Source organism: Pelodiscus sinensis, chromosome 1 (genome assembly GCF_049634645.1).
Source record: "Pelodiscus sinensis isolate JC-2024 chromosome 1, ASM4963464v1, whole genome shotgun sequence".
NCBI classification, from domain to species: domain Eukaryota; kingdom Metazoa; phylum Chordata; order Testudines; family Trionychidae; genus Pelodiscus; species Pelodiscus sinensis.
The window spans coordinates 20,773,299-20,798,668 of record NC_134711.1 but is presented as its reverse complement, the minus strand read 5'-3'; the positions used below and the strand labels follow the sequence as shown (position 1 = coordinate 20,798,668).

At 44.3% G+C, this 25,370-nt stretch overlaps 1 protein-coding gene across 1 annotated transcript in view; it reads left to right on the top strand.

Annotated features, from left to right (window-relative positions):
• GNAI1 (G protein subunit alpha i1) overlaps nucleotides 1–25,370 on the top strand; it is a 51,880-nt gene that overhangs the window by 10,393 nt on the left and 16,117 nt on the right. Inside the window, exons 2-4 of the mRNA XM_075926495.1 lie at nucleotides 8,289–8,331; nucleotides 8,416–8,557; nucleotides 17,722–17,879. Coding sequence (XP_075782610.1) covers nucleotides 8,289–8,331; nucleotides 8,416–8,557; nucleotides 17,722–17,879 — 343 coding nt within the window. The remainder of the gene's footprint in view (nucleotides 1–8,288; nucleotides 8,332–8,415; nucleotides 8,558–17,721; nucleotides 17,880–25,370) is intronic.

Genomic DNA, 25,370 nt, shown 5'->3' with positions numbered 1-25,370 from the left:
TGTACATAGCTGTTGCTGTTGGTCAGGGTGATTTGATTATGTTGATGGGAGAGCTCTTTCCTGTCAGTAGTGTGTGACTACACAGGATAAAAGCAGCACAGTTGCAGTGGTACAGCTGTGCCACTATAAGGTCTCTAGTGTAAATATAAAGTGTATGGAGGGTATGAAGTTGTTGTTTAGCTGGATTATATGTTAACTGTAGTACGAATTTAACTTATTGTTTGAGACACAACGTGGGTGCGAATATTTATTGGACCAACATCCATTGATGAGAGAGATTTTTGAAGATCACACAGGGCTGTAGAAAAAGAAGAGAAGTGGTCAGTTCTCCCTGAGGACACAGTGGATGATGCCTGGTCCCCCCTCCCTCCCCCCCGTGATGTGAGGGTGACCGTGCCCTGCACCGTCAGAGCCACTGTGCTTGCACAGAGGCCATGGTTAGATGTCTGGCTCTCTCCGGGACTGGGAGCTGCCCCAAGACTGCACCCATGCCCCTGTGCCATGTATAGTGTGGCCAGGGTAGGGGAGATATCCCCTGCCTCTGTGTAGAGGGGGTGTGTGAAGGGAGGGCGTCCTGCTGGGTTCCGCCCCGGGGTCGGGAGCGTGTCAGGTCTCTTCACACACGTGAGTGCCTATTATGCCACAGCCCCTGGATGTCACGCAGCTGGAGCTACCTGCCCAAGGGTGGCATGGCACATGCTTGCATGTGCACAGGTGGCTGTGTGATCCGTGGGAGGCATAGCCCCCGTGCGCGGTCCCTGGTCTCCTTCCCCGCCGCCGCCCCCCCCCCACTCCCCGGGGCAGGAGACCGTGCTGGCACTTACCTGGTATGGCCTCTCTGCGCGACCCTGCCGACTCCGGTGCTGGAACAGCTGGCAGTAGCCCCTCCGGTGCGCCCAGGTCAGGGCCCTCTGGTCCCGGCTCGCTGCCTCCTGGGCTGGCGCGGACCACCCCGCCCCCCCAGGAGTTGGTCAAGAGTGGGGAAGTAGGGACAGGTGGCAGCCCCTGCTGTGGCTCCACCCCTGATGGCCCTGGCATATGCCTGTTGCAGCTCCTTCACTTTCAGGCGCACCTGCTCTTGGGTGCGCCTGTGTCGGTAGACGGCCGCATTCCTCCTCATAGTGCGGAGATCATGAATGTTGGGGGCCTGCCCCCAAACGTCAATGAAGTCCATGACCTCTGCACTAGTCCAGGAGGACGCGCCCCGTCTACGGCCCCTGGCTGGCCCCTGGGTGCTGGGGGACTGGGCGGGGAACAGTTAGCTGTCACTGGCTGCCTAGCTCATCCTGGGGCCACTGGGTCAGGGGCAGAGACTGCTGGCAGGGCTGGCTCTGGCAAGTGCTGTCTAGCCAGAGTCTACCCCTTTAAGGGCTCCGGGGCTTGGGGAGAGGAGTTTTCCTGGTTTGGCCCAGAGTGGCCACCAGGGGAACCTGGGAAGGGCTAGCCTCCAGCTAAAGCCTGGAAAGGTAAGGTTTTGGGGTACTTCTGCAGGCCCCCACTTCTGCATTCATCATGCCAGAGTGGGGATTTGGCCTTGACACATGTAATGAAGATACAGTCTTTCTTAGTTTATAGTTTGGATAGTCTTATCACTTTTTAAGAGAGCAGCAATTAAAATCTTATCTTACTTTCTGTAACTGACATAGATAAGATCTAGTAACTGAAATAAATTTAGATCTGAATTTAAGATCTACTTGGACTGGAAACACCCTACAGTAGCGAAAAGCAGAGTATAAACAAATCAGAAGGATTGGACATTTGTAGCTTTAATAGTTAATTAAATGTCTAAGAGTCACTGGTGAATCCCACCATTGCTTTTTTGCAATTAGTGATGAACTGAATATAAAATACCAAACTTGGATCATTGTCCTCTTTGTCCCCTTGTGTTACATATTTGTCTTGAAAGTGGATTTCTCAGGTATATGGTGATTCACTTTCTAATCCCTGACAAATCCAGTAAACTCATTACAAAACAATTATATGCTACTAAATCCCTTAATGTCATTGGCTGGGATTCCCAACTACAGTAAACTTCCGATAATCCAGCACCTTTAGGACCCAGGGGGTGCTGGATTATCAAATATGCCGGACTATCAGAAGGGTGGGCTACGAGGGGTCTGGAGTGGGGTGGGAGGGGATGCCACCCCAGATCCCTCATAGCCCCCCCTTACCATAGTCCGGCTCTGCCCCAGGTGTCCCTGATTCAGCTGCTGCAGGTCAGTTTCAGCAGCAGCTGAATTGGGGATGCCTGCAATAGAGCAGCTGGGGTGCTGCCGGGTTGGTCCCGCAGCGCCGAGGGGCGGCGCTACGGCACCAACCCAGCAGCACCCCAGCTGCTCTTGGGGACGCCTGGGGCAGAGCAGCTGGAGTGCTGCCGGGTTGGTCCCACAGCGCCAAAGGACGGCACTGCGGGACCAACCCGGCAGGACCCCAGCTGCTCTGCCCCAGGGGTCCCCGATTCAGCCGCTGCTGAAACAGATCAGCAGCTGATTCCAGGAAGCCCGGGGCAGAGCTGCTCTGCCCGGTGCTTCCTGGAATCAGCCCCTGATCTGTTTCAGCAGCGCTGACTTGGGGACCCCTGGGGTAGAGCAGCTGGGGTCCTGCTGGGTTGGTCCCGCAGTGCCGAGGGGCAGTGCTACGAGACCAACCCCGCAGCACCCCAGCTGCTCTGCCCCAGGCATCTGGATTCAGCCTGCTGGTGAAACTGACGCTGCTGGTCAGTTTCAGCAGTGGCTGAATCCCAACGCCTGGGGCAAAGCAGCTGGGGTGCTGCGGGGTTGGTCCCTTAGCGCCGCCCCTCGGCGCTGCGGGACCAACCCGGCAGCACCCCAGCTGCTCTGTCCCAGGGGTCCCCAAGTCAGCCGCTGCTGAAACAGATCAGGGGCTGATTCCAGGAAGCACCGGGCAGAGCAGCTCTGCCCCGGGCTTCCTGGAATCAGCTGCTGATCTGTTTCAGCAGCGGCTGAATTGGGGCCCCCTGGGGCAGAGCAGCTGGGGTCCTGCCGGGTTGGTCCCGTAGCCCCGAGGGGCAGCACTACGAGACCAACCCAGCAGCACCCCAGCTGCTCTGCTACTGGCTTCCCCGATTCAGCTGCTGGTCAGTTTCAGCAGCAGCTGAATGGGGGAAGCCTGTCCGGCTGCCCCAGCACTTCCGGGTTCCTGATGGGACCGGGCCATCAGGAGTCCCGGAGCATTGGATGCCAGACTAATGGAATTTTACTGTAATATGGTTTAGTACTTGAGTCCTTGTTAGTAACGGTTGATGTTTTGCCTCTGCCTTAGATTCTGAGAGTTGAATTTTTGTCCTTCTGTGCTAGTCAGTGGCTTTTTTATTTTTGTTGTTGGATCAGACTAGATTTAGCCTTAATGTCCTCAGAAAACGAGCAAGTCACTTTTATTTAGGTATCTATCTTTATTCATTTAAGCCAAAAATTTCACTCTTACCTGCTGATTTTTGCACACTGGAAACATTTTTCGTGTGTTGAAGCCTTAATGAAATTAACTGGTCATAGTGAAAGGGGGTCATAGCCCTGTTTCTAACTGGGTACCACTCCTCTGCTTAAGCAGTGGAGACTAGGAGAAAAAATTGTTTCAAAATTCCTGTTGAGGAATGAGAGTCTCTGCTTGGATAATTTGAAGCTTTGCTTACTTCAAAGCTCTGTTAAGCAAAAATAGTTTGGGACTAGTTATCAGAATGTTGATATTTAATATTCTGTGTTTAACCTATTTAAATTGTATATAAACACATTTGTATGTGCAAACACATTTTGCATATATTACGCAGAACCCGAGTTTTGAAAATGAGGACCAGTATCTGAGTTCACATTGGAAAAAATAATCCCAACTATACATACAATATGACGGGGACTAATTTGGCTACAACTACTCGAGAGAGATCTTGGAGTCAAAGTTGATAGTTCTCTGAAAACATCCACTCGGTGTGCAGTGGCAGTCAAAAAAGCAAATTAGAATGTTATGAATCATTAAAAAAGGGATAGAGAATATCTTATTGCCGTTATATAAAACCATGGAACGCCCACATCTTGAATACTGCCTACAGATGTGGTTGCCTCATCTCAAAAAAGATATATTGGCATTGGAATAGGTTCAGAAAAGGGCAACAAAATGATTAGGGGTTTGGAACGGGTCGCATATGAAGAGAGGTTAAAAAGACTTGGACTTTTCATCTTAGAAAAGAGGAGACTAAGGGGGGATATGATAGAGATCTATAAAATCAATACTGACATGGATCAAGTGAATAAGGAAACATAATTTATTTATTCCCAAATATAAGAAGTAGGGGGTCACCAAATGAAATGAATAGGTAGCAAGTTTAAAACAAACTAATGGAAGTTTTTCTTCACTCTGCACACAGTCAAACTGTGGAACTCTGCCAGAGTATGTGGTGAAGGCTAGGACTTTAACAGGGTTCAAAAAAGAGCTAGATAGATTCATGGAGGTTAGGTCCATCAATGGCTATTAGCTGGTATGGGTAGGAATGGTGTCCATAGTCTCTGTTTGTCTCAATGTGGGTGATAGGATAGGGATCTCATGAGGATTACCTGTTGTATTCCCTACCTCCTGGGCATCTGGTATTAGCCACTATCGGCAGACAAGATACTGGGTTAGATAAACCATTGGTCTGACCCAGTATGGCCGTTCTTAAGTTCACTAGTTGCTTATCAATTTCATGATGACTGAAATGTGGTGGTTTTTTTTTTTTTTTTTTTTGCCTGGGAGACAAGTACAGTTAGAAAAACGACTCTACCCCCCGGAAACTGTCTTGGTTACAAAAATCACATGGCTTACTGAGATGAAGGGCCATTCAAGTGGCTCACTCACTAGCCAAGGTTGCCCATCTCTGCCATAGGCTAGGGATGTAAGCAACTAGTCAATTAGTTGACTACCTGATATGTATAAGCAGTGACTCAACTAGTTGTTCCTCTGCCCCCGCTGTCTCTATCAGAGAGAGGCAGCAGTAAGTTGGGGGCAAGAGCCAGTGCTGGAGGAGCCATCTTAAAAGCCGGTTCCCCCCAGCACAATCTCCAGAGAAAGAGGGGGCAGCAGGAGAAGTAGAGGAGAAGCAGAGCTCTTGCTACATTTCAAAGGGAGAGGCAGAACCCCAGGTGAGTGGGGACTGTTTGAGTCCCTACTGCTCTTTTAAATGGAGTAAGAGCTGCGGGGATAGCGAGTACCTCACCTTACCCCTTATCGACTAATCACTGTGTTTCTGTTATTGCTATGGTATTTGGTTCCCTATCTTGAACTAGTAATTCTAGTATACTTGTATTTTGTTACCTAGGCTCCTTGGATTTGGTGTAAAAACAACTTAGTTGTTTCTGCTTGGCTTTGCACAGTTTCCTCACCTGATCAGGTACAGCCATTCTATTGCCAGTACCATTTATTTGAGTGGTAGTGTCATTTGTTTGTGTTGAGCAGGTGAAGAACTTTGTCCCTACCAAGCTTCTGGTAGAAGTAAGAAATAGGCCTAGGCCTACACGATAGATAACATCCCTAGACTATACTTATAATGCTGCAGCAGGTTAGCAGCAACACTTTAGTGAACACTCTGCCTGAAAACAGAAGGGATTCTCCCATCATTATCGGTATTCCCCTCCCTGAGAGGTATTAGCTAGGTCAAAGTCAGAATTTTCCTGTGTACCTGGTGCCATCTGCCCCTAGGATTAAGTCCATTTAACTGTGTTGGTCAGGGTGTGTGCATTTTTCATCCTTTTTTTTTTTTTCCTGATGTCATTATACTGATCTATTTTCCTGGTGTATACTAGGCTTTAGACTTCTCCAGGAAAAAGGATGGGCCTGTGACGGATGGGAGGGAAGGATACAGGTTCTGCCTTTGCTTGGAAAAAGTCTGAAATGCCATGCTTAGATGATTTATCAAGAAAACTAGGAAGGTCTAGAAAGCCCCCCATAAACTTATAGAAATACTTCTATAATCTATCTCTCATATCCCAGAAGGGCCATGCTTCCTGTTCTTAAAGCAGAGGCTCCTGCTGTAAGATTCACCCTCCGTCAGTGAGCAGGAATCAACCACAGGAAATACCAGTCCTCTTCCCTCCTAGCAGTTGAGATGGGAAAATATTTGTCCCTAGACTTCATTTATTGGGGAACCTTCTTTTCCCTTTTGTTACCTATCATGTTTATCTGTAGCTGTATGAAATACAGTTATGTGTTACCACAAAAGGGTTCTATCCACGAGTGGTGAAGCTACAGGTGAGTTATAAAGATCATCCTATATGAGTTTTGAGAGTAACTTATGAGAATTCTCTTTCCAGATTAAATGTACCATCCCAGGCGTAGAATATACATACTCTTTTTATTATGATGAAGTGGCTAATAAAAACCCACAAAACATAAAACTGCAAATGGAAGAGAGAGAAATATTCATTGTTGTATATTTCATATGAATAACAACTTACTTACACAAATGACTTTCAGAATTTTTTTTTAAGTATAAATTGTTTTTAGACTTTCATACAATTTTTAGCCCAAGTCAAACTAAAGATGTTTTTAAATGCCAGAAGCTGACTAATTAAGTGATTGGCAAAATGTTACGCTTAAAAGAAGCACACAGGATCTTTTTCAAAGGGAAAAGGCAGCACGCCACATTTGTTGATAATGTAACAAAATAACATATGCATGCACACACGCATGCACATGTGTCCTGTTGATGCTATAGTTACCAGTCTGTTGCTCGACCCAACTTATTGGCCAGATAGGTCAAGTGTGAGGGAGGGAGCCGGGTTCTTGTCAGTCTGGACTGATGCTCCATGTCGTAGCAGGATGGAACCCAAAGAATAATGCAAGACACCCCACCCTTTATTGGATTTTCTTTCCATGCAGGTCTATGCATTTTGCCTTGTCAGGCCGTAATCAGTTACTCAGTATTACAATTAGTCTTTCTGCAACATATGTTTATCCGGAGGTTGTTCTCGCAGTCATCTGATATCCATATGCTCATGACCCCTCCAAGGTGTTGTTTTCTGGTGAAAGTTATCAGTTCACTATCAATGGGTACTTGCCACTAACTTCAGAGCTTGTCAATCTGCCCCCGGTCCAGTCTTCAGTGTGGTTTAGCTTAGTTGATAATTATTTGGTGCTTCTGAGTCTCTGGCCCCTCCTCTGACCATCTGGGCATACAGCATAGACTAAAGGGTACTTCTAGCCACTTTAACAAAGTCACAAAGTGTTTCAACATTCAACTTCTTTCTATTTATTACAAGACTTTACCTAATACTAACATCGCTATGCATTACAATATTTTGTCCCTTCACTTTAACATCAGAACATGCTAATATCAACCAGAGCTGGAGCTAAATTAACAAAGCTGCCTTATGCTTGTCTGAGGCCTACATCTTGTGTGTAAGTCTCTCAAAATGTAATCAAAACCTTATAACATACATTCATTATAACTAACTAAATTACTTATTACCTTCAAGACTATAAGGCTACAATAATATACTAAAAAATGTATCTAGTTTGTTTTACTGCAGTCCAATCGTGCCTTTTAGTTCATACTAGCAAGTTGTATGTGGGGCAGCTCCAGCAAACACTTCACTGCGCTTTACAGCTCACACACCTGTGCATTGTATCGCTGTGTAGACAATAAGGATGTAAAAGGTTAACCACTAAGCATTAGTCTTATCGGCATGCTTACAGGTAATCAGTTAACTGGAGTGCCAGGCGGGGAGAACAGTCCCTGACCCACAGTGCAGTAGGAACCTGGCTGGCTAACCAGCAGGAGTAGACCCCTGTCCGCAATGCAGTGGCACTCCAGCCGGGGCCCACTGGTTAAACTATTACAAATAACTAGTTAAATTATTTAACTTTTTTACTGCCTCTTTGCATCCCTAGTAGACAAAATTTTAAATGGTACAGTAATGGTATTTTGATTACATTGTTTTTCAGGGCTGTATTATGAAGAGGTTGTCAACTTGTTGGTATAGCTAGTGTATTCTACAGATATATATTTTGCTGTTTGCATTAGAAATTTCAGCAGTTTAAGTGAGGAAAATTTAGCGTGGCTTGATGGAATATAGTTATGAGTATCAAGGCATTTCTGAATCAAATCTCCCTTCTGTTGTAGATATCCAAATCAAGAAACTAATTTAAGCTTCCTGCCTAGTGTTCAATGTGTAAAAATTGTATTTTAAAATTCATCAGTAATTAAGGAATTCTAGAAACGTGAAAACTGACTTTTGAACTGCTAGCTTTGGAAATGAAGGGAAGTCAAGAAAGATGTCTTAATAAATGTTACGCTTGTATTTCAGGAGCTGGTGAATCAGGGAAAAGCACAATTGTAAAACAAATGAAGTAAGTATGACTAAAAGATATATAACTGAAGTAATCTGCTTGCCTACATTTGAATAGAAGACTTAATATTATTTTCCTCCATAGGATTATCCATGAAGCTGGTTATTCTGAAGAAGAATGTAAACAATACAAAGCTGTTGTTTACAGTAATACCATTCAGTCCATTATTGCTATCATTAGAGCAATGGGGAGATTGAAGATAGATTTTGGTGACCCAACCAGAGCTGTGAGTATTGAAGTACATACAAATGTAGATATACAATTCATATGCCATCCATCAGTCTAGTATAATTTCTTGTCCATTCTTGGACAGTCATTTCTTATCCATTATTATTTCATGGTAAAGATACTAGGTTTTTTTTTTCCTGTACCCACACTCCAAAAAGAGTAGAAAGAATCCAAACTCTTTGGAATAGGAAAAATACTTTTCAGAATAACACACAAACTAAAGAACTTTGACAACATAATCTACACTGCCTTAGATAATGGGTGTGGACAAACAAAAAATATTGACTAGTCCACTTTTAATATCCCAGATGAATAAATGATAATTTTCCTTTGCAGGGGATTTGATTTATAGAGCACTATAAATGGCATTGCACTTTACATGGTATATTGCTTTTCAGTTTGCCCTTATGACTCATGTGGAGAAGGGATTTAAAGTTATTTCCTCCCTTCCAAGTGAATGCCTTATCTGCTACTCTATGTAGTCATTTTGCTTGTCTGTCTTCATGCATAATTTATTTATTGATTGATTTATAGACACAGGAATAGTTTCAAGAGGAAAAATTGAGACACTACACCAGAATGTCCCATAGCACAGTGCTTAGGGACCTGAGAGATGGGAAATTGATGTTCAGACTGTTTCTCCACATCAGGCACAGGGGAGAATTGTACCCCCGTTTCTCACTTCCTGTGTGTGAGTGCTCTGACCACTGGACTAAAGGTTATAAGAAAAGCTTCCACAGTCATTTTGCTTAAGTTTAAGCATGCACGAAACACACCTGCCAGTTCAAGCCTTGCAGATGAGTTGGTGAGGAAATTATTAATTTGGAAGCTTAGCCATAAAAGATGTTGCCAAGCACCTAGACTGAGGTATATGTGTACATGCACACTGGCAGAAACTTGGGCATCTCTAGAGAGACTTTAATGGACGATATTCCAGCACCCAAGGACTTCAGATGTCTACAGATTTAGACATCAAATGAGCAGAAGTTTTGAGGATGTCAGTAACAGCCAAAATTTGGATTTAGGCACCTCAAATGGCAGTCCCCTAATCTGGAATTCATAAAAAGTTATTGTGCTCAGTGAAGATCAAAGTCAGCATGTGAAATACTCATTGGTTATAACAGTGGAAGCAAGAAATAGCCTTGCAGAAGGAAGGCTAGTCCTTGCAGAAGGGATTTAGAGGAAGGGGAAAGATTCCTCAGATAATCTACTGAAAGAAATTTGTGAAGTATGTAGACATTTTATTATTTAGTACAGGTTGAGCCTCTCTAAACCTGGACTTTTTGTAGTCCAGCAACAGGACTATGTATGTTCCTGGACTAAAGAGTCCCAGTGGAGGGCCGGCAGCAGGAGCGCTGTGACACAAGAGTCCATCTGGGCCAGCGGACTGCTGGCAGGACCAGTGGGCTGCCAGGCATAAGGGGACTAAAAATGACCTCCCCAGTCCGGCAACCCCCCTCGTTCTGGTCCAGTCAGGTCCTAAGGATACCAAACCAGGGACATCCAACCTGTATTTTAGGGCCGTATAGTATTTACTTTTTTTCCTTTCATGTTAAGATTACAAATTTGAATGACAAGAAAGGGGGTGGATGGGAACAAAGAACAAGAGGAAGAAAAATGATTTTTTATTAGGAAAGCAGCACCATTTTATATGTTTACACATTGCATTTGTTTACTTCTTTTATCAGAAAGTCTCAAAAACACTTTTTACTAACGATTATTATAACCATAGTGTCCATTTGAAGTAGCCATTATTGTCGTTTTGTAGGGAACAGAGTGTGAACAGAGATTTCAGCTAAGGCCACCAGCAGTGGCAAAACTGGGAGTAGAACCCAGATCTTCTGGTTTCAGTCCTATGTTCAGATTACTAGATGCTCTTATTATTTTTCATTGAGTTTGTAATAAAACAGAAATGATAATGGTTTGGCTAATAATGATTAAGGCTTACTAGATCATTAATTTTCTTGTTATGTATGAAACAAGAAATATATATGCTCAGAACTTACTAATTATGCATACAGCATATCTACATGACCTTGTTTCTCTTACTGTTGCGCTCATTTTTCTCACCTGTTGCTTAGTTTGTTCTCCAAACTGGTTGTGGCTTGGGGCTTGCCTTCTGTAAACTCTTCAGGGCAGGGATTATCTCAAATTGTGTTTTTATACAGTGCCATTTCAATGGAGCCTTGAACCTGATCTGTACTTATTGGTGGTAATATAGTTTAAAAAAAATCAGTATTATTAGAGACCAAAATTTAGTTCTGGGCAAAAAATTCTGGGCACAATATTTTAAAATTCTATATTTTATTTTTTCAAAATAACGTAAACATGCCAGTTTCAGTTACTTTGGTAGTTTATTTCAGAATACCTGTTAGGAAGTATGTCTGTCTATAAAAATAGACAAAATATGTTTTGATAAATATATTCCTTGCTAGGCTTGTTAATACAGAAGTGTGAGCAACTCCTAATAAATTACACTATAGAACTGTATTTTCAGCACCCATCAGAAGCAGTATAAAGGTTTGGGTGAGTCAGGTTAATAGAGGTGCTCAGGGACAGAGAGAGCCTGAAGTAAAACCTGCAGAGTTGTTGGGTTTGGGTGGGAGAAGTATGGAACAGATGTGGGTTTTTTTGTTGGGGAGTTTGGGAGCCTCCCCCATTGCTTACCCTAAGCCTCTCCCATTCAGTCAGATACATTTGCCCCTGTTGCCACACACCCCCATCCCATAGGTCTGTGGAGTCTCCTCCTCCAGCCCCATGTCTCCTCCTCCAGCCCCACTCTCATTTAGCCCCTGGCTTAATTGTCACCCCACTAGCACCTGAGCCTGCACCTCAGTCTGCCCCCTTCACTAGCCATTCTGAACCCTAGTCTGTGACTCACTAGCAGTCATGTGTGTTCCACTCTGTCTAGCCTAACCTGGCCCTTGGAGCAGAGTGCTGTGCTGAGTGTCTGCTCCTAAAGGGAATTCTGCTGCGCACCCAATTTTTTCCCCACAGAAAATGCAGTCCTAAAAATGCTGCAGTTCTGCCTTTTGCCCAGCAGAGGCTGCTGTGGTGCCAAAACAGCTTGATGGATTCATGCTGCTCTCTGTTTTGGAGCCACAGTGGCCTTTGGTAGGTAAAAGGTGGAACTGTAGCGCTTCTTGGGCAGAATGTATTCATGTGGGAGGGAAGGATTTGTGCCAAACATGAATTCTGACCGCCTTTGTGGAGAGGGGGAGACTCTTCTTTTTTGATGGTACTCAATAGCAATTATTGTATTAATACAGCCGGTCCCCGACTTCGAATGAGTTACGTTCCAAGCACTTGGTCATAACTTGATGTGTTTGTAAGTTGGATTACATTCACTGACATACGGCCGCACTGTTCGTAAGTGCGGATTTCATTCGTAACTCGGGTTCCGGCTGTATAGGAAATTGGCCGTAAATACGAATGGTCGTAAATTGATGTGTTCGTAACTCGGGGGCTGGCTGTAGTGGTAACAAGAAGGCAATGGAGAGAGAAATTTGTGACTCATCAGGAGGAGGTAAGACAGACTTGTGACTTTTTTCTTTGTTTCCTGTCTATAGGAATAGGACAAACCCAATGCTGCTCGTTTGTTTAGTTTAAAAAATATTGCAATTCAGTGTTCTGAGTGTGTGTATATTTTGACTCTTGGAGAAAATCAATCATTTAAGTAGCTCTGTGGACTTGGCTTATCACTAATTGGCCTGCTTGATGGAGGACAAAACCTTTAGCACATAGAGCTCTGTAACATAAACATTCACTTTTAAACCCTTCAGCAAGCAGAGAGGCTGTGTGAGAGATGTAACTGGTGTTGGTCAAGTCTTTAACTAAAGTAATTTTTTAAAAATAAATGAGAAATATACATGCTTTATTTCAATGATTGTATTTTTTGAAAATGAAGGCTGGGATGAGAGTTCAGAGGTGAAGAGGGGAAGAGGATGGGTGGTATAGGGTGGAGGTTTGGGGGAGCCTTAGGTGGGGGGTGTGCAGAAATCAAGGCAGGTGGGAGGTGAAAAATTCAGAACAGGAGGCTTAAGTTGGCAGGTTGGCACTGCTCTGGTGTAACTCCTCCCAGGGGGCCATGGCTGTGTTCCCCTGCTCTAATTACATTCCCTCCCCTGCAGTCTGTCAGAGGGAGGGGAGGGGGGGACACCAGGCTCTGGAAGGTGCTTTCCTCTCCCCCCCCCCATGGTCTTCAGGCTGTGGGGGAGGGGTAGATGAAGCTCCGGGATGACCTGAAGGCTCTCTGGGATGGCCAGACTCTGGGAGCTCCCCTCCCCCTTCCCCACCTGCAGGCTGTCTGGGGAGAAGGGAGAGGTTCCCGGGGTTGATACAGGCCTGCAGCACCCCTCTCCTCCTCCCATGGCCTTCAGACTGCTGAAGTGGAGGCAAGGCTTTGACAGCTGCCCGGGAGTTGGCATGCATGGGGAGCCAGGTCCCTGCAAGCACCGGTTCCTGCCTCCCCCTGCATTGCTGCCTCTGACACAGAAGCAGCAGCGTGAAGGGAGGAGGGTGAAGGCAGCTCTGCGGGAGCCAATACACTCGGGGAGCTGGCTTAAAAGCAGAGGTAGCGGGATGAGAGAGTGGGGCCTGCATGTAACTGTGCATATTAACTTTTCACATCCCTAATATGAAGGAAAATTCAGAAAACTTAAGTGGAGTAGAATCCTAATTGTCTCTGGGGCAAAGCAGCTTCATTCACAGATATTCTTCCCTATGGGTCTGAAAGAGATTTTAAAGAAACTTATTTCAAATGGAACTCAGGCATGTGTCCTATGCTGTGCCTTCTGGGACTAGACTAGGGGCTTCTGTTTTCTGCTGCCCAGCTCTGAGCTAAGGGTAACGTACTGCCATCCCCTCCTCCCCCACAAATAACCTTGCAGTCCCTCTGCAACTTCCTTTTTGGGTAAGGATCCCCAATTTGAGAAACACTGATCTCCCCTGAGAAATTTGTATAGTTTAAAAGCAAACAAGATTAGATTTCCCTGGGAAGGACCAGATTTCATTGATTGTGATGTGTTTTTCATGGCTGTGAATTTGGTAGGCCATTATATATAAGAGGTTCAGTCAGCTCAGTACCCTTTTAATTCCCTCTTACTGCTTGTGACGGTTATTGGAACAGCTTATCTTGTTTCTATTGCTTCAGTAATTACATGTTGTTTTTTATGTTCTCTTGTTTAGTTATCTTTCATTTCTAGTAGTAGTGTTCATAGCATGGATAGTATTTGTGTATATATAGTTAGACCCCTCCACCCCCCACCCCAGGTTTAAAGAGGCTTCTTTCCTCCCTCGGGCCAGGCATGCTATGGTCTTTGGGCTTCAAACCCTGTGCTTCCTGTGGCAAGTCTGTGCCAGTGAACAAGCTAATGGAAGCTCCACTGAGACTGACTTTGGAGCTAGGCCAGTCTGACTCATCACTAAGCACCCGGGGAATCAGGGCAAAGCACTCCTCCCAAACCATGTTTTTGGCATCATTCCTCCATCCAATACTGAGAAAGAAGCAGAAGAAACAATGGTTCAAAAGGAGACATGTGACTGCATCAGTGACTGCATCAGGTCACTCCTTCACCCCGTTTGACTCTGGCCTGCTTGCGGGTGCCATTGAATCTGGTGTGGGACCATCCACTAATACCAGGAAGGACATGGTGGCACCAGCAAGATTGCAGTGACTTCCACCCTGGAAGCCTTTGCAGCAGCCAGGAACCTGATGCCTCTCCCAGTTCTGTTGACCCTAATGAGACACATATCAGCTCTGTGAGCCTGTCAAGAAGGGAACATGTTGCCTTGAGCTCATACCTGATGACAGGTACAGTTAGGTGCAAACCCAAACAAAAGGACTTAAAGAAGCTAAATCTGTTTTGTAAAAATGTATTCAATAGGTGGGTTACTGCTTCATATTTCCAACCAGTAAGCCTTGTTTTGGGAGGTATGATTACAATATTTGGGACTCTGGCAAGGTTTGCCACAGGACTCCAGGCAAGAGATTTTCTTTCTACTGGAGGAAGGGAAGAACAGATTCAGAGCCTCCCTCCAGGCAGCCCTAGGTGCAGCTAATGCAATGGCCAGAATGGTGGCATCCATCAGCTGTGGTCGTGCAAAGGTGTTCATGGTTCCAGTTCTCCCCGCTTTCATCTGAGGTACATCGGTCAATCCAGAATCTTCCTTTTGAAGGTACAGAGCAGACCGATTCAAACCTCGACGGTCTGAATGATTCCAGGACTAGCCTCAGATTTCTGGGTCTCAGCTACATAGTATCTTCAAGGAAGCATTTCATGTCTCAGCAGCTGATCCACTACTTAGCCCTGCTAGGCTTTGTTTAAAAAATGCATGAGGGGTTACAAGCACCTGCTCTCTTCCAACTTAGCTTCATTTTTGGGTGTGTGCAGGGTTGAGCTTGGCAGGGGATTCAGTGGAAGTCTAGATGCTGGGGGAGTGGGACTCCAAGTGGAGCTGGTTGAGACTCAGTGGAGTACAGGTATAGGTGGGTTGTCAGGGTGGCCCAGTTGCAGGGGGAGTGAGGCTCATTGGGGGTTCTGCGCAAGTGGGGCTTGGTGGGAGGATCTTGGTAGGAGGGTGTCTGAATGTATAGGAGTTGAATAGATGGAGCATCTGTCTGTACAAGGATTCTCTTCCCCTGCAACTGAGGAAAGATGAGTGAAGGAAGCGGGTTTGTATGTAGAGTTTGAAGAGGTTCCTGCACCTAGGAAAGAAATCTGGCACTGCCCCCAGATATTGTGCTATGGAAGAAGTCCTCTCCTCCCCAGTCCAGCTGGAAATAGCATCTTAGTCCAGTGCACTACAATGATTTGCCTTTGCTGACTGTCCTTGGCATCTGAAACATACTGCTGGCGAGGGATGCATGGCCACTCTTGTGGCTTTCCTGTCAAAGTCATTTTTCTGTGGGGAGGCAAAGAAATCCATGGGAGACATAAATTCTTGTGCAGAGTTGCCCTTAGGCATAAACTTAATATAATGGTTAACCCTCTCAAAAGATAAACTACTCTTCTCATCACATGTAGAAACAGGAGGGGAAATAAAATGCAATAAGCTGATGCAAGTATCAAAAAAATACTCATGGTTGATCATTTTTCTATATTCTCTTTTTATTCAACAATTTAATTTTAAATACCCCCATATTTGTCCTATTATAAACTATTAAGTGCTTGATGTTAGCCAGCATTGAGAGGGAATGAATTCTTGCTGGGTAAAAGCTGCTTACAGGTTAATTCCTTTAGTATTTTTGGGAAAGGGGGAGGGGAGACATTATTTCATAGTATATAGAGAGGAGATTGGTTTCCTGATGTGTGCTGACAAAGGAAAAGTGGTTTGAGGGGAGAGCAATTTTATTGGAGGTCAAAAAAAGTTGTATAAGTGAAAATTCATGTAAATGTGTATCAGAAATTTAGTGTAAATGTAATTTTATTCAGCTGATTTTGAGAAGTTAAATGGGATTGGATTTTGGCTTCATCTTGAAATATGTTGGTTCCACTTTTTTCTTGTTGAGATGTTACAAATTTCTTTAATAAAATGTAGCGTCTTCGCACAAGTATTTGATTTACTATCAGTGTATCAATATATAAAAATTTCAATTAATAGCTTATTTTTTACAATTGGATTAAAATTATAGTATGTACAATTTAAAGAAGTAAAGTTACTTATTTTCACATAATTATATAAGCCTTCTAAAATGTGGGTAATTGAATTATGAGGGGTAGTCTGTCATGAAATTCTGAATTAATTGGTGAGTTAATTGGTGTAAAATGCAGAGAAGAACAGAATGCTCAAAATTAGCACCATAAGGATTGCACAGGGTCAACTACCTCACATTCCAGTCACAGAAAGAACAAAAGGAATGAACTTAACTAAGTACTAACTTTTTAAAACCTTATAATAAACGTAATAAATACTAATTTGTGTTTTACAACATAATATGGCTACTTTGTAATCCATATACGTTGTCTTTACAGTTATACGAAAACATGAACAAAGAAAACGTTAAATCTAAACACATCGGTCCTCCCAGAAACAGTTAAAAGAAGCTCAGCTTCCAAAAGCTTAGGTTGAGTTTACCTGAGACTCAGTTAGTCTTTGATCAGCAGTCTGCTGAGTTTAAACCAACAACTTTACACAGCTTACTTTTAGAAATCTCTATTTGGAATCCATGGAGAATCTTCCTTCTCACTTTGTTGAAATCAGCTCAGTTAGCTGGTTAGCTACCCAATTAATCGACCACTTAGTTCAGTATATAATTAAAAAATAATTGCTACAAAACACTTTTAAGTTAGGGGAAACAGCTTGTTTTCTGCTTCTGAAGCTTAGGTTCTACCATTCCAAACAGTGTGCATGACTGGAGCCCTGCATGGATACAAAACATATCTGTATCTGCAGCCTCAAAAATGATCCACTAATCTGAGGATGGGGATAGCTGTAGATATAAAGCAGATATTCATGGATTTGCAGGCCTTTTGCAAAGTAGCTGTCCTGACTACTTGCCCTTATGCGGTGTGTGTACACAACAGGGCTTAATTTTGAAATTAGAAGTGCCTAGCACTTATTTCAAAATAGAGCACCCTTCCTCCCAACTTCCCTTACTCATACAATGAGGGTTACAGAAGTTGGAGTAAGAAGTCCTCCAGTTTGACAGTGTTTCAACATTCTTTTGAAATTACTGCCTGCTGTGTAGATGCAAACTAAGTTACTTTGAAATAATGTTGCTGTGTAGACATTCCCATGGAGTCTGAGTTCAGCAACAGGGGACCTATTGAGAATTCCTGAAACTGCAAGATCCGATTTCCAGAGACTTAAGTATGGAGGTTTAATTGTGCATCTGCTTATCAATAAGGACCCAGACACAAATTATTCCTTCTCCCCACCCAATTGATCTCTTATTGGGCATGTGGGCTACAATAGTATGATCTCTGTGAGATTTAGTCTGTCAAAGTGGGTGAGGAAATTACTCCCATGAGAGTGTCTGCACAATCCATTTCCTTAGTCTATTAACCCATCCATTTGCTGTGGACTAGTCTGGGACTTTTAAATCCTTCCATTGGACTAAAGAAATGTATAGATTTCTGCTCTGGTTGGTGTGTGGTTTTTTTTTTTTTGTTTGTTTGTTTTTTTTTGTCCATCAAGTTTTCTTTCTCATGTTTCTTACAGGATGATGCCCGGCAACTCTTTGTATTAGCTGGAGCTGCAGAGGAAGGATTTATGACCACGGAACTTGCAGGCGTTATCAAGAGATTGTGGAAGGATAGTGGAGTTCAAGCCTGTTTCAACAGATCCAGAGAATACCAGCTTAATGACTCTGCAGCATAGTAAGTTTAGAACAGTGAGCAAGCCTGTTCCTTTCCTATATAATGGTAAAGGTATTTATAAGACAAAATCATTTGAGGCTGTCTGATACCATGTTGATAAGAATCATAGAAGTACCAAGATAGAGGTGCCCTCTTCAAGGGTAGGACAGCTGCATCAGTCCAGAAATGGAAGTCTGAACTCAAAGAAAAGAATTGGATGGGTAAAGTAAGAGTTGTTCTGGAATTAACAAGTCAAATCTGTAAGCAGCACTCAGAGCAGTTAATGTGATAAATGAAAACTGGCAAGTACTCTCAAATACTTTATTGGCAGTTATATTTCCACCCACATATTCAACGGGAACAATTGTGGTCCCAAGTTACTTGTTCTCTATATGGAAATCTTTCATAATTGTTGGCTCTGAACCAGCACTGTTGATTGAACTTTGCTTAACTTTCATTGTATTAGTATTGAGAGAGCACCCAAAAATACCAGTTGGGATTTGTCTTTATTGTGCTAAGATCTATACAAATGCATAAATAGATAGTCCTTGCCCTAATGCATTTCAAACTAATTAAGTCTAAATGCAGTAAGAGTGGATAAATAGATGGAAAATCGAGTAGAAGGATGATAGTATCAACAAAATCATGCAGTTAGACGTGTAATGTGTAAATCGTGATGATTTGGAATCATTTGAAAATATTCTAAGTGTAATAAATATTCTGTTCCTGCCTGCTCTTCAGATTTGTTACTACTAGTTTTTTGCAGTAAAAGGAGAGGGATTGGGGCCAAGTGGCTGAAGCATATCTAAAGCATGAATTTCCAACTCCGAACAGTATATGGATTTGAATCCATATAACTATCAAACATGTTACCATTGATGCATTGAGATACTATATGTCAGGGTTTCTCAACTTTGTTGATACTGGGCACTGGCTTGCTGCCTATCTAAACCTTAGACAGGTCTCGACGCATTTAATAGATAAGGCTGAAGAATGCACATCCATGACAAAAGGAACTGGAAAGTCATGTTTGTGGGTCATTTTCTTATTTTGAATAAGATCCCTTCAAGTCTCTGTGGTTTTATCCTTTTAGGTAACTAGCTTTTATTGGAGACAATAGTTATTCCTTTTCAAATGATTGCCCCTATTATATTCCACGTGCACCCGAAACCGAAAGCTTTTCAAAGTAATTTTGCTTAGTGATCCATGTATGTGCCTTTGTACTTCCTTGTGTCTTTGTCCAAGGTAATAAAGGATGGGGTGAACTAATAGCATCACAGTTCCTTTTCACTAGCACCTGGTATGAGTGAGAGCCTCTGCTGACCTCTTGATCTTAGTGATGCACTTCAACATTTTATTTCAACAAACTTTTCTTTTTTTGGCTCATAGTTTTGATTTTATTGTTTGTTGTAACTTGTAATTCCTGACTATTTTTAGGATTTGGGATGTCACTCCAGCAATTTTTCCTCCCAAACAGTCTCTCCTGCCGCCTCCTTCTCTTCTACCTCTGTGTCCTGGCTTTTCTTCACCAGCTCCCAGGTCTTGGTAGTGGATGATTCCAGGATTCAAAGTCTGTGCTTCCTCCCTACTCAGTTTCTATCAGTGATGAGCACCAACACTGTTTGGGGGAAGCTCACATTGCCTCCTCATACAAGATCTGCTTCTCCTTCCCTGCCTAAACATGGGAAGGCCAGACTGTTTACCTCAAGAAGCAACTCATGGAAGTTGCCATGGGCTGAAGTTGTATCCCCGCTGGGGAACCCCCCGTACATTGATCTGAGCAATCCAGGAGTGTTTTACTTAAGGTGGCATCTCCATCTGGATACACCGGTACCAGTGCTTTGTACCTTGCATTGGGGCCTAGCCATAGAGGCATGTGAATGAGCCTGGCAGTAAGTCTTTCTTTAAATCTGAAGAATTCTTCACCATCCAAGAGTTGTGACCATGGAAGAGCTATGCATGCCAATGTATGCAAGTGATAAGAGGCCATACCACTTGCTGGATCCACCAGTGCCAGCTGTGCGCACCCTGCCTACTTTGGTAGGCTACTTCCTAGATGTTTTACTGGTTCAAGTTCCATCGATAGACCAGATGCCATTGACTCTGTGGAAACTAGGATTCACTACCAGCCCTCCCTAACTGTCTTGGAAGGACCAAGGTCTCAATATGTTCCGATGTACTCACCTCTGCAGAAGGCTCTAACTCATGTATTATTATATCTACCACTTGCTGACTGTACCCCTGTAACACATCCAGTTCCATCAGCTCTACCATTCATGCAAGAGTCATGCTCCTCTGAATCTGAAGCTCTTGGGCGTTCAGCACAATCTGCCACTCCCACTTAGGAAATATGACAACCAAAGGGTTCCAACAGCTCCATGGCAGTTTTTCCCTTTACCTTACCCAAGAATCTGATATCTGTCTCCTTAGGCACAAGTACATCAGCAGAATCAACCAGGTTGGACATATTGGAGATCATGGGCCCCAATGTATGCCGTCAGAGCAGTATCGTTTGGCTCCGGGGAACTCCCCTTTTTCATCATATCACTCTTTCTCCAGCAGAAATTCAGAAATGGGGTCAGATGATCACTCTTTCTCCAACAGAAGTTCAGAAATGGGGTCAGATGAAGCATCTACCAGACTGGCTCCAACAGTATCAGCTAATCCAGAGAGTTTCCCTTCATCATCTCCCGTTGCAGCTTTATCAATACTTTCCTCCCACCGATGGCTATTGTAAGTTTCTAGAACTCCTGTTGAAAATAAGCATTGCCCTTGAGATTCCAGTGGAAGTAGTATGGGACAGTCAGTGCCAGTTACTAAACATTCTCAACACATTGGTAAGGCCTTCTTTGCTGGTACCAATGAATGATGCTATTCAGCCAGCACAAAATATATGGTATACTCCTAACATGTGTGCACCAGCCCCAAATGGTGCTGAGAAAAGATATTAGGTCTCCTTATCTCAAAGTGACACAACTTTTATTTTCACACCCTTCGTACCTAACTTCTTGGTAGTGCAGGCTTCATTGGAGCTGATTAAACAGAAATACCCATACTCCATCCTGTCAGACAGGATGGGTAAGAGACCACACCTCAGCGGTCGAATGGTCTCCTCAGTTGGACTGTAGTTCCAAATTTCTAATTACTTGGCACTGATAATCATAAATGACACAACAGGAGTGGGCAATAATTTTTGATGGGGGGGGGGGGCACTCCAAGATATTGGAAAGTGGTCGAGGGCCGCACTCTTCCATGATATAAATGGAGGAGGTTCGAGGTCTGGGATGGAGGTTGGGTGCAGAAGGGAGCTTGGGATAAGGCATTGGAATATAAAAGGGTCTGGGAGGGAGTTTGGGTGAAGGAGGCAGTTGTGATCTGGGGCACAGTATTGTGGTGCAGGGGTTTGGGTTGTGACCTAAGGCAGGAGAGGGTTGTGACCTAGGGCAGGGGACTGGGGTGCAGTAGAGGGTGCAGGAGTTTGGGTTGTGACCTAGGGCAAGGGATTGGGTTGCAGAGCTTTGGGTTTTCATCTAGGGCAGGGGTGTGGGTTATGATCTGGTGCAGGGTCTGGGAGGTAGTATGGGCTTGGGGAGGGAGGGACTTTGGGTGCCAGAGGCAGGCTTTGTCCGGGAAACTTACCAGTGAGACTCCCAGCCAGCAGTCCAGCTTGTTTCTCAGGCAGGCGCCTGCCCCGCCCCCACACATGGCTGCTCCCGCCCCCACACATGGCTGCTCCCGCCCCCACACATGGCTGCTCCTGCCCCCAGAGACCAACCAGTGGGATTATGCTGGGGGTGGGAGCAACCATGAAGCACCCCTCTCTCCTGCTTACAGTTTGTGAAACACAAATGGCACAGCAGCTGCTTTCCTGAGTCGCATGGGAGAATGAGGACAAGCAGGGAAGTCTGCCCGAGGCTCCGTGCTGTGCCCGTGGGCCAAATCCAGCCCATGTCTGCTTTATATTTTGCCCAGGTCTGCTTTATAAACTGTCTGGATGTAGGAATTTGCAGATAAGTTGCCTCACGAGGATTGTACCTGATTCCAAGCAATTTTACAGGAAGGCAAGTTTGTCACTGGATCCATATTTCGGGCTGCACTTGATTCATTGGACATGTCTTTGTGTGTATTGGTGACTGGAATTGTCATGAGATACTCCTACTTACATTTCTTATATTTCTCTAGAATGAGGCAAAACATGATTGAGAGCCTTTCCTTCAACAAATCATGCCTCTTCAACCAGAAAACTGATTATTTTACACTCACTAAGACTTCAGTCATCTTCTTATCCTTGTTCATATATACACCAGCAACAAAGAGAAAATGTTATCACTCATTATCAGCCAAATACTATTGAATGCCATGCTTCTGCCACCAGTGGTCCTACAAACCTCTTCGACATGCTGTAAGGTATTCAGAGCATGTGTGCCTGTTTTGGCAATGCAGACCTCTGCACAATACACTGCCATCACAGAAGTGGTCTTTTTGAGTGTGCCTAGCAAATCAGCAGTCACTCTAGACCAGTGCTCCTACCATCCACCCACTGAAGGGTTGTCTAAAACTCTTATCAACTTGAGTGTTTTATAATAATGGTTAAGTGAGTCTTGGACATCATTCAATGTAGCTAACACCATAGAGTTTGACCATGCCTCCTCCACACCTCCCACCCTGACTCCCTCCTCAGAGATTCCTCTTACAACAGTAGTCTTACCTTAAAGAGAGACTTTTCCCTGCAGAGAGGAGTACTGGAGTCAGTGCCTGCAGCATTTTGTAGCACAGGGTTCTATTTCAACTATTTCTTGGTATCCAAGAAGGAAGTGGGATGGAGACCAATCTTGGATCTTTGATGTCTCAACAGTTTGCTTTGCAAGCCAAAATTCTATAGGGTCATGTTTGTAGTCATCCTTCTCTCACTGGAAAAAGGAACGTGGTTTTCAGCTCTTGACATGCAAGACAGGTATTTTCTATTGACGTATAAGTTCCTGAGGTTCAAAGTTGGACATTGACACTTCCTGTATAGGGTTCTGCCATTCAGATTCACTACCCATCGCAAGTTTCTGCAAGACTTTTCTCTCTGGTAGTGACTCACCTATGATGTAAGGGAATCCTTGCTTTTCTCTACATGGGCAACTGGCGCTGAGGTCCAAAGTTGGGATGTGAATGTTTAACCAGTTAACAGGTAAGGTTAACCGGTGGGGACTGAAGCAGCTCCCCATCTTCCACAGCCAAGGTGCTGCTCCAGTCTGCGGGAAACCTGCCGCAAACTGGGGCTGCTCCAGCATGCAGAGCAGCCTCTTTCTATGGGGTACCCCCACAGGTATGGGCTGCTCCAGCCCTCCTCACCTATATCCCCTTTAACTAGTTATCCAGTTAAACAATATGACTGGTTAACCAATTAAAAGGGATTTTACATCCCTAGTCCAAAGAAGAAGCTTAAACATTGATGGTCCCAGCTTTTTCTTTTTCTCTCCTCTCTAAGAGTGAGCATCAATGTCAGAAGTCAACTTTGTGTTCAGTCCCTGGAATTCATATTCTTTGGTCTTAGCCAGGACCTAACTTTCCAGCCTAGGAGACATGGCAGCATGCTCCTCCATCATTCCTGTCATTCATCTACATCTTTGCTATCTACCGCCATTGCTGCAAAAGAATCTATTCTATGTATCAGTCTATTCACTCCATACTTAATGTTCTTCAAGGCATGTCCCTGTGGGTGGGCCACATTAGGTTACGCCCCTATGCTTATAGGCGGAGATTTTCAGCAACAGTACCCTGAGTGGTTGTGCATGCATGGTACTAATCTCACGCCTGTGCAATTAGCTAACCACCATGCGTTGTCAGCCATTCCTCAGTTACTTCTCTACCACCTTAGGCTTAGGTAGGAACATCAGCAGCTCTGTGAACTTCACTCCCTGACAACATTTAGATAGCCTTTTTCCCCCATTCTGTCCTACCTTTGTTTTCTTTTTCTCCTTGTCTCATCCTTTTTTTTTTTTTTTTTAAACGTAAACTTTTATTTTGAACTGTAATGCCCTTTGAGCAACTCTCCTGGAGCCAAGCTCCTAACAGCTTGCCCATCTTCCTGGGATTAAAACGCTGTGAATCTATCCCAATATCAGACAGACACTCAGTGTATCCAATGGTTGGGTGAAGCGCTAATCCCACAAAGATGTGCACCCCACTTAAAGCCAGAGACCTGAGACTGAAGCTGCTCCTAAAAGAGATCCCTCAGGCTGTTCACAGACTTAGACTAGGTGTCCAGTAGCAGTATCAAACCAAGGACTCCCATTACTGCCTACAAAAATATAGGGTCCCAACTTCACCTCAGAGTGAGCACTTCAAAAAAATTCTCTCCAGGCAAAAAATCAGCCTTGGTACCAATGGTACTGTCCACCTCAGACTGAGACACACCGGGAACATCCAATACACGCATATGTACCAATGGACAAAGGCAAATGAATTGCCAGATCCCAACTCCGTGCATGAGCAAAGAAACTGTCCTCTAGCTTGGCATGGAAGAAGTCAGCACTAGCTTCCTCCAAGGCACCATCACCAACTACCACCATACAAATGCATGCTTTTTCAGTGCCACCAGTGCAGACAACCATGCACACCATAGCACCAACTTCCATGATACCTTCACCGCTTATGACATGCTGAGTTTGCACTAACTACAGTACCTGGAACACCGTTTTTTGGTACAACTAGCAAACAGATTTCTTCAGCAGCTTCTTTGATCATGACGCTGATGAACTTGGCATTGCCATTCTCATCAAATGAGGAAGAAGAGGTAGAAGTGACACTAAATATTCCATGTCACTCTCTTCCCCTAAACAATCTCACCAAACTTAATCATTTCCACCTCAACAGTGGCAACCTTATCCATGGAAGCCCCCGCCAGTATCCGTGCTCCCTGAGTGGCCATATTGGCACCCCCGGGCACAATATAGAATCTAAACCCACACTTCCTCCCACCATTCGACCACCTTTCCAATCTGCTCCTTTCCAGGTTCAACAACAGGAGGATCTCAGTAAGCCAGACAACACACCTGAGGAGGAGGATGCATTGCCTACACATACCTCATCCTTTCCCTCCCTCCCCCATCACCAACTACAGGGAATAATTTTCAGTCATTTCAAGACCTACAAGAGGATGACAGATTCGCTCAATATTTCATTGGCAAAATTACTGGAGTCTCAGCACAAATTAATCAATATACTCCATACATCCCCATCAAACACAGTGGCTCTGCCAATCAGTAAAGCTATTTTGGACCCTGCTGAGGTCCTTTGCCAATCTTCTGTCACAATCCCACTAGCCTCCAAGTGGGTGTGACGGCGCGTTGGGGGTCCTCCGTCTCCTGCACCCCGAAATGGCACAAACAGACTGCACCAGCCGGTGGAATAGAGGAAGTTTATTGCCTCTCCAGGATACAGCACAGCACAGATGGAATCTGGTCACAGAGCTGGGCTAGGATGCCTCAGGCCCCCTTGAGATGGGGGAGACTGGGCCCCTAA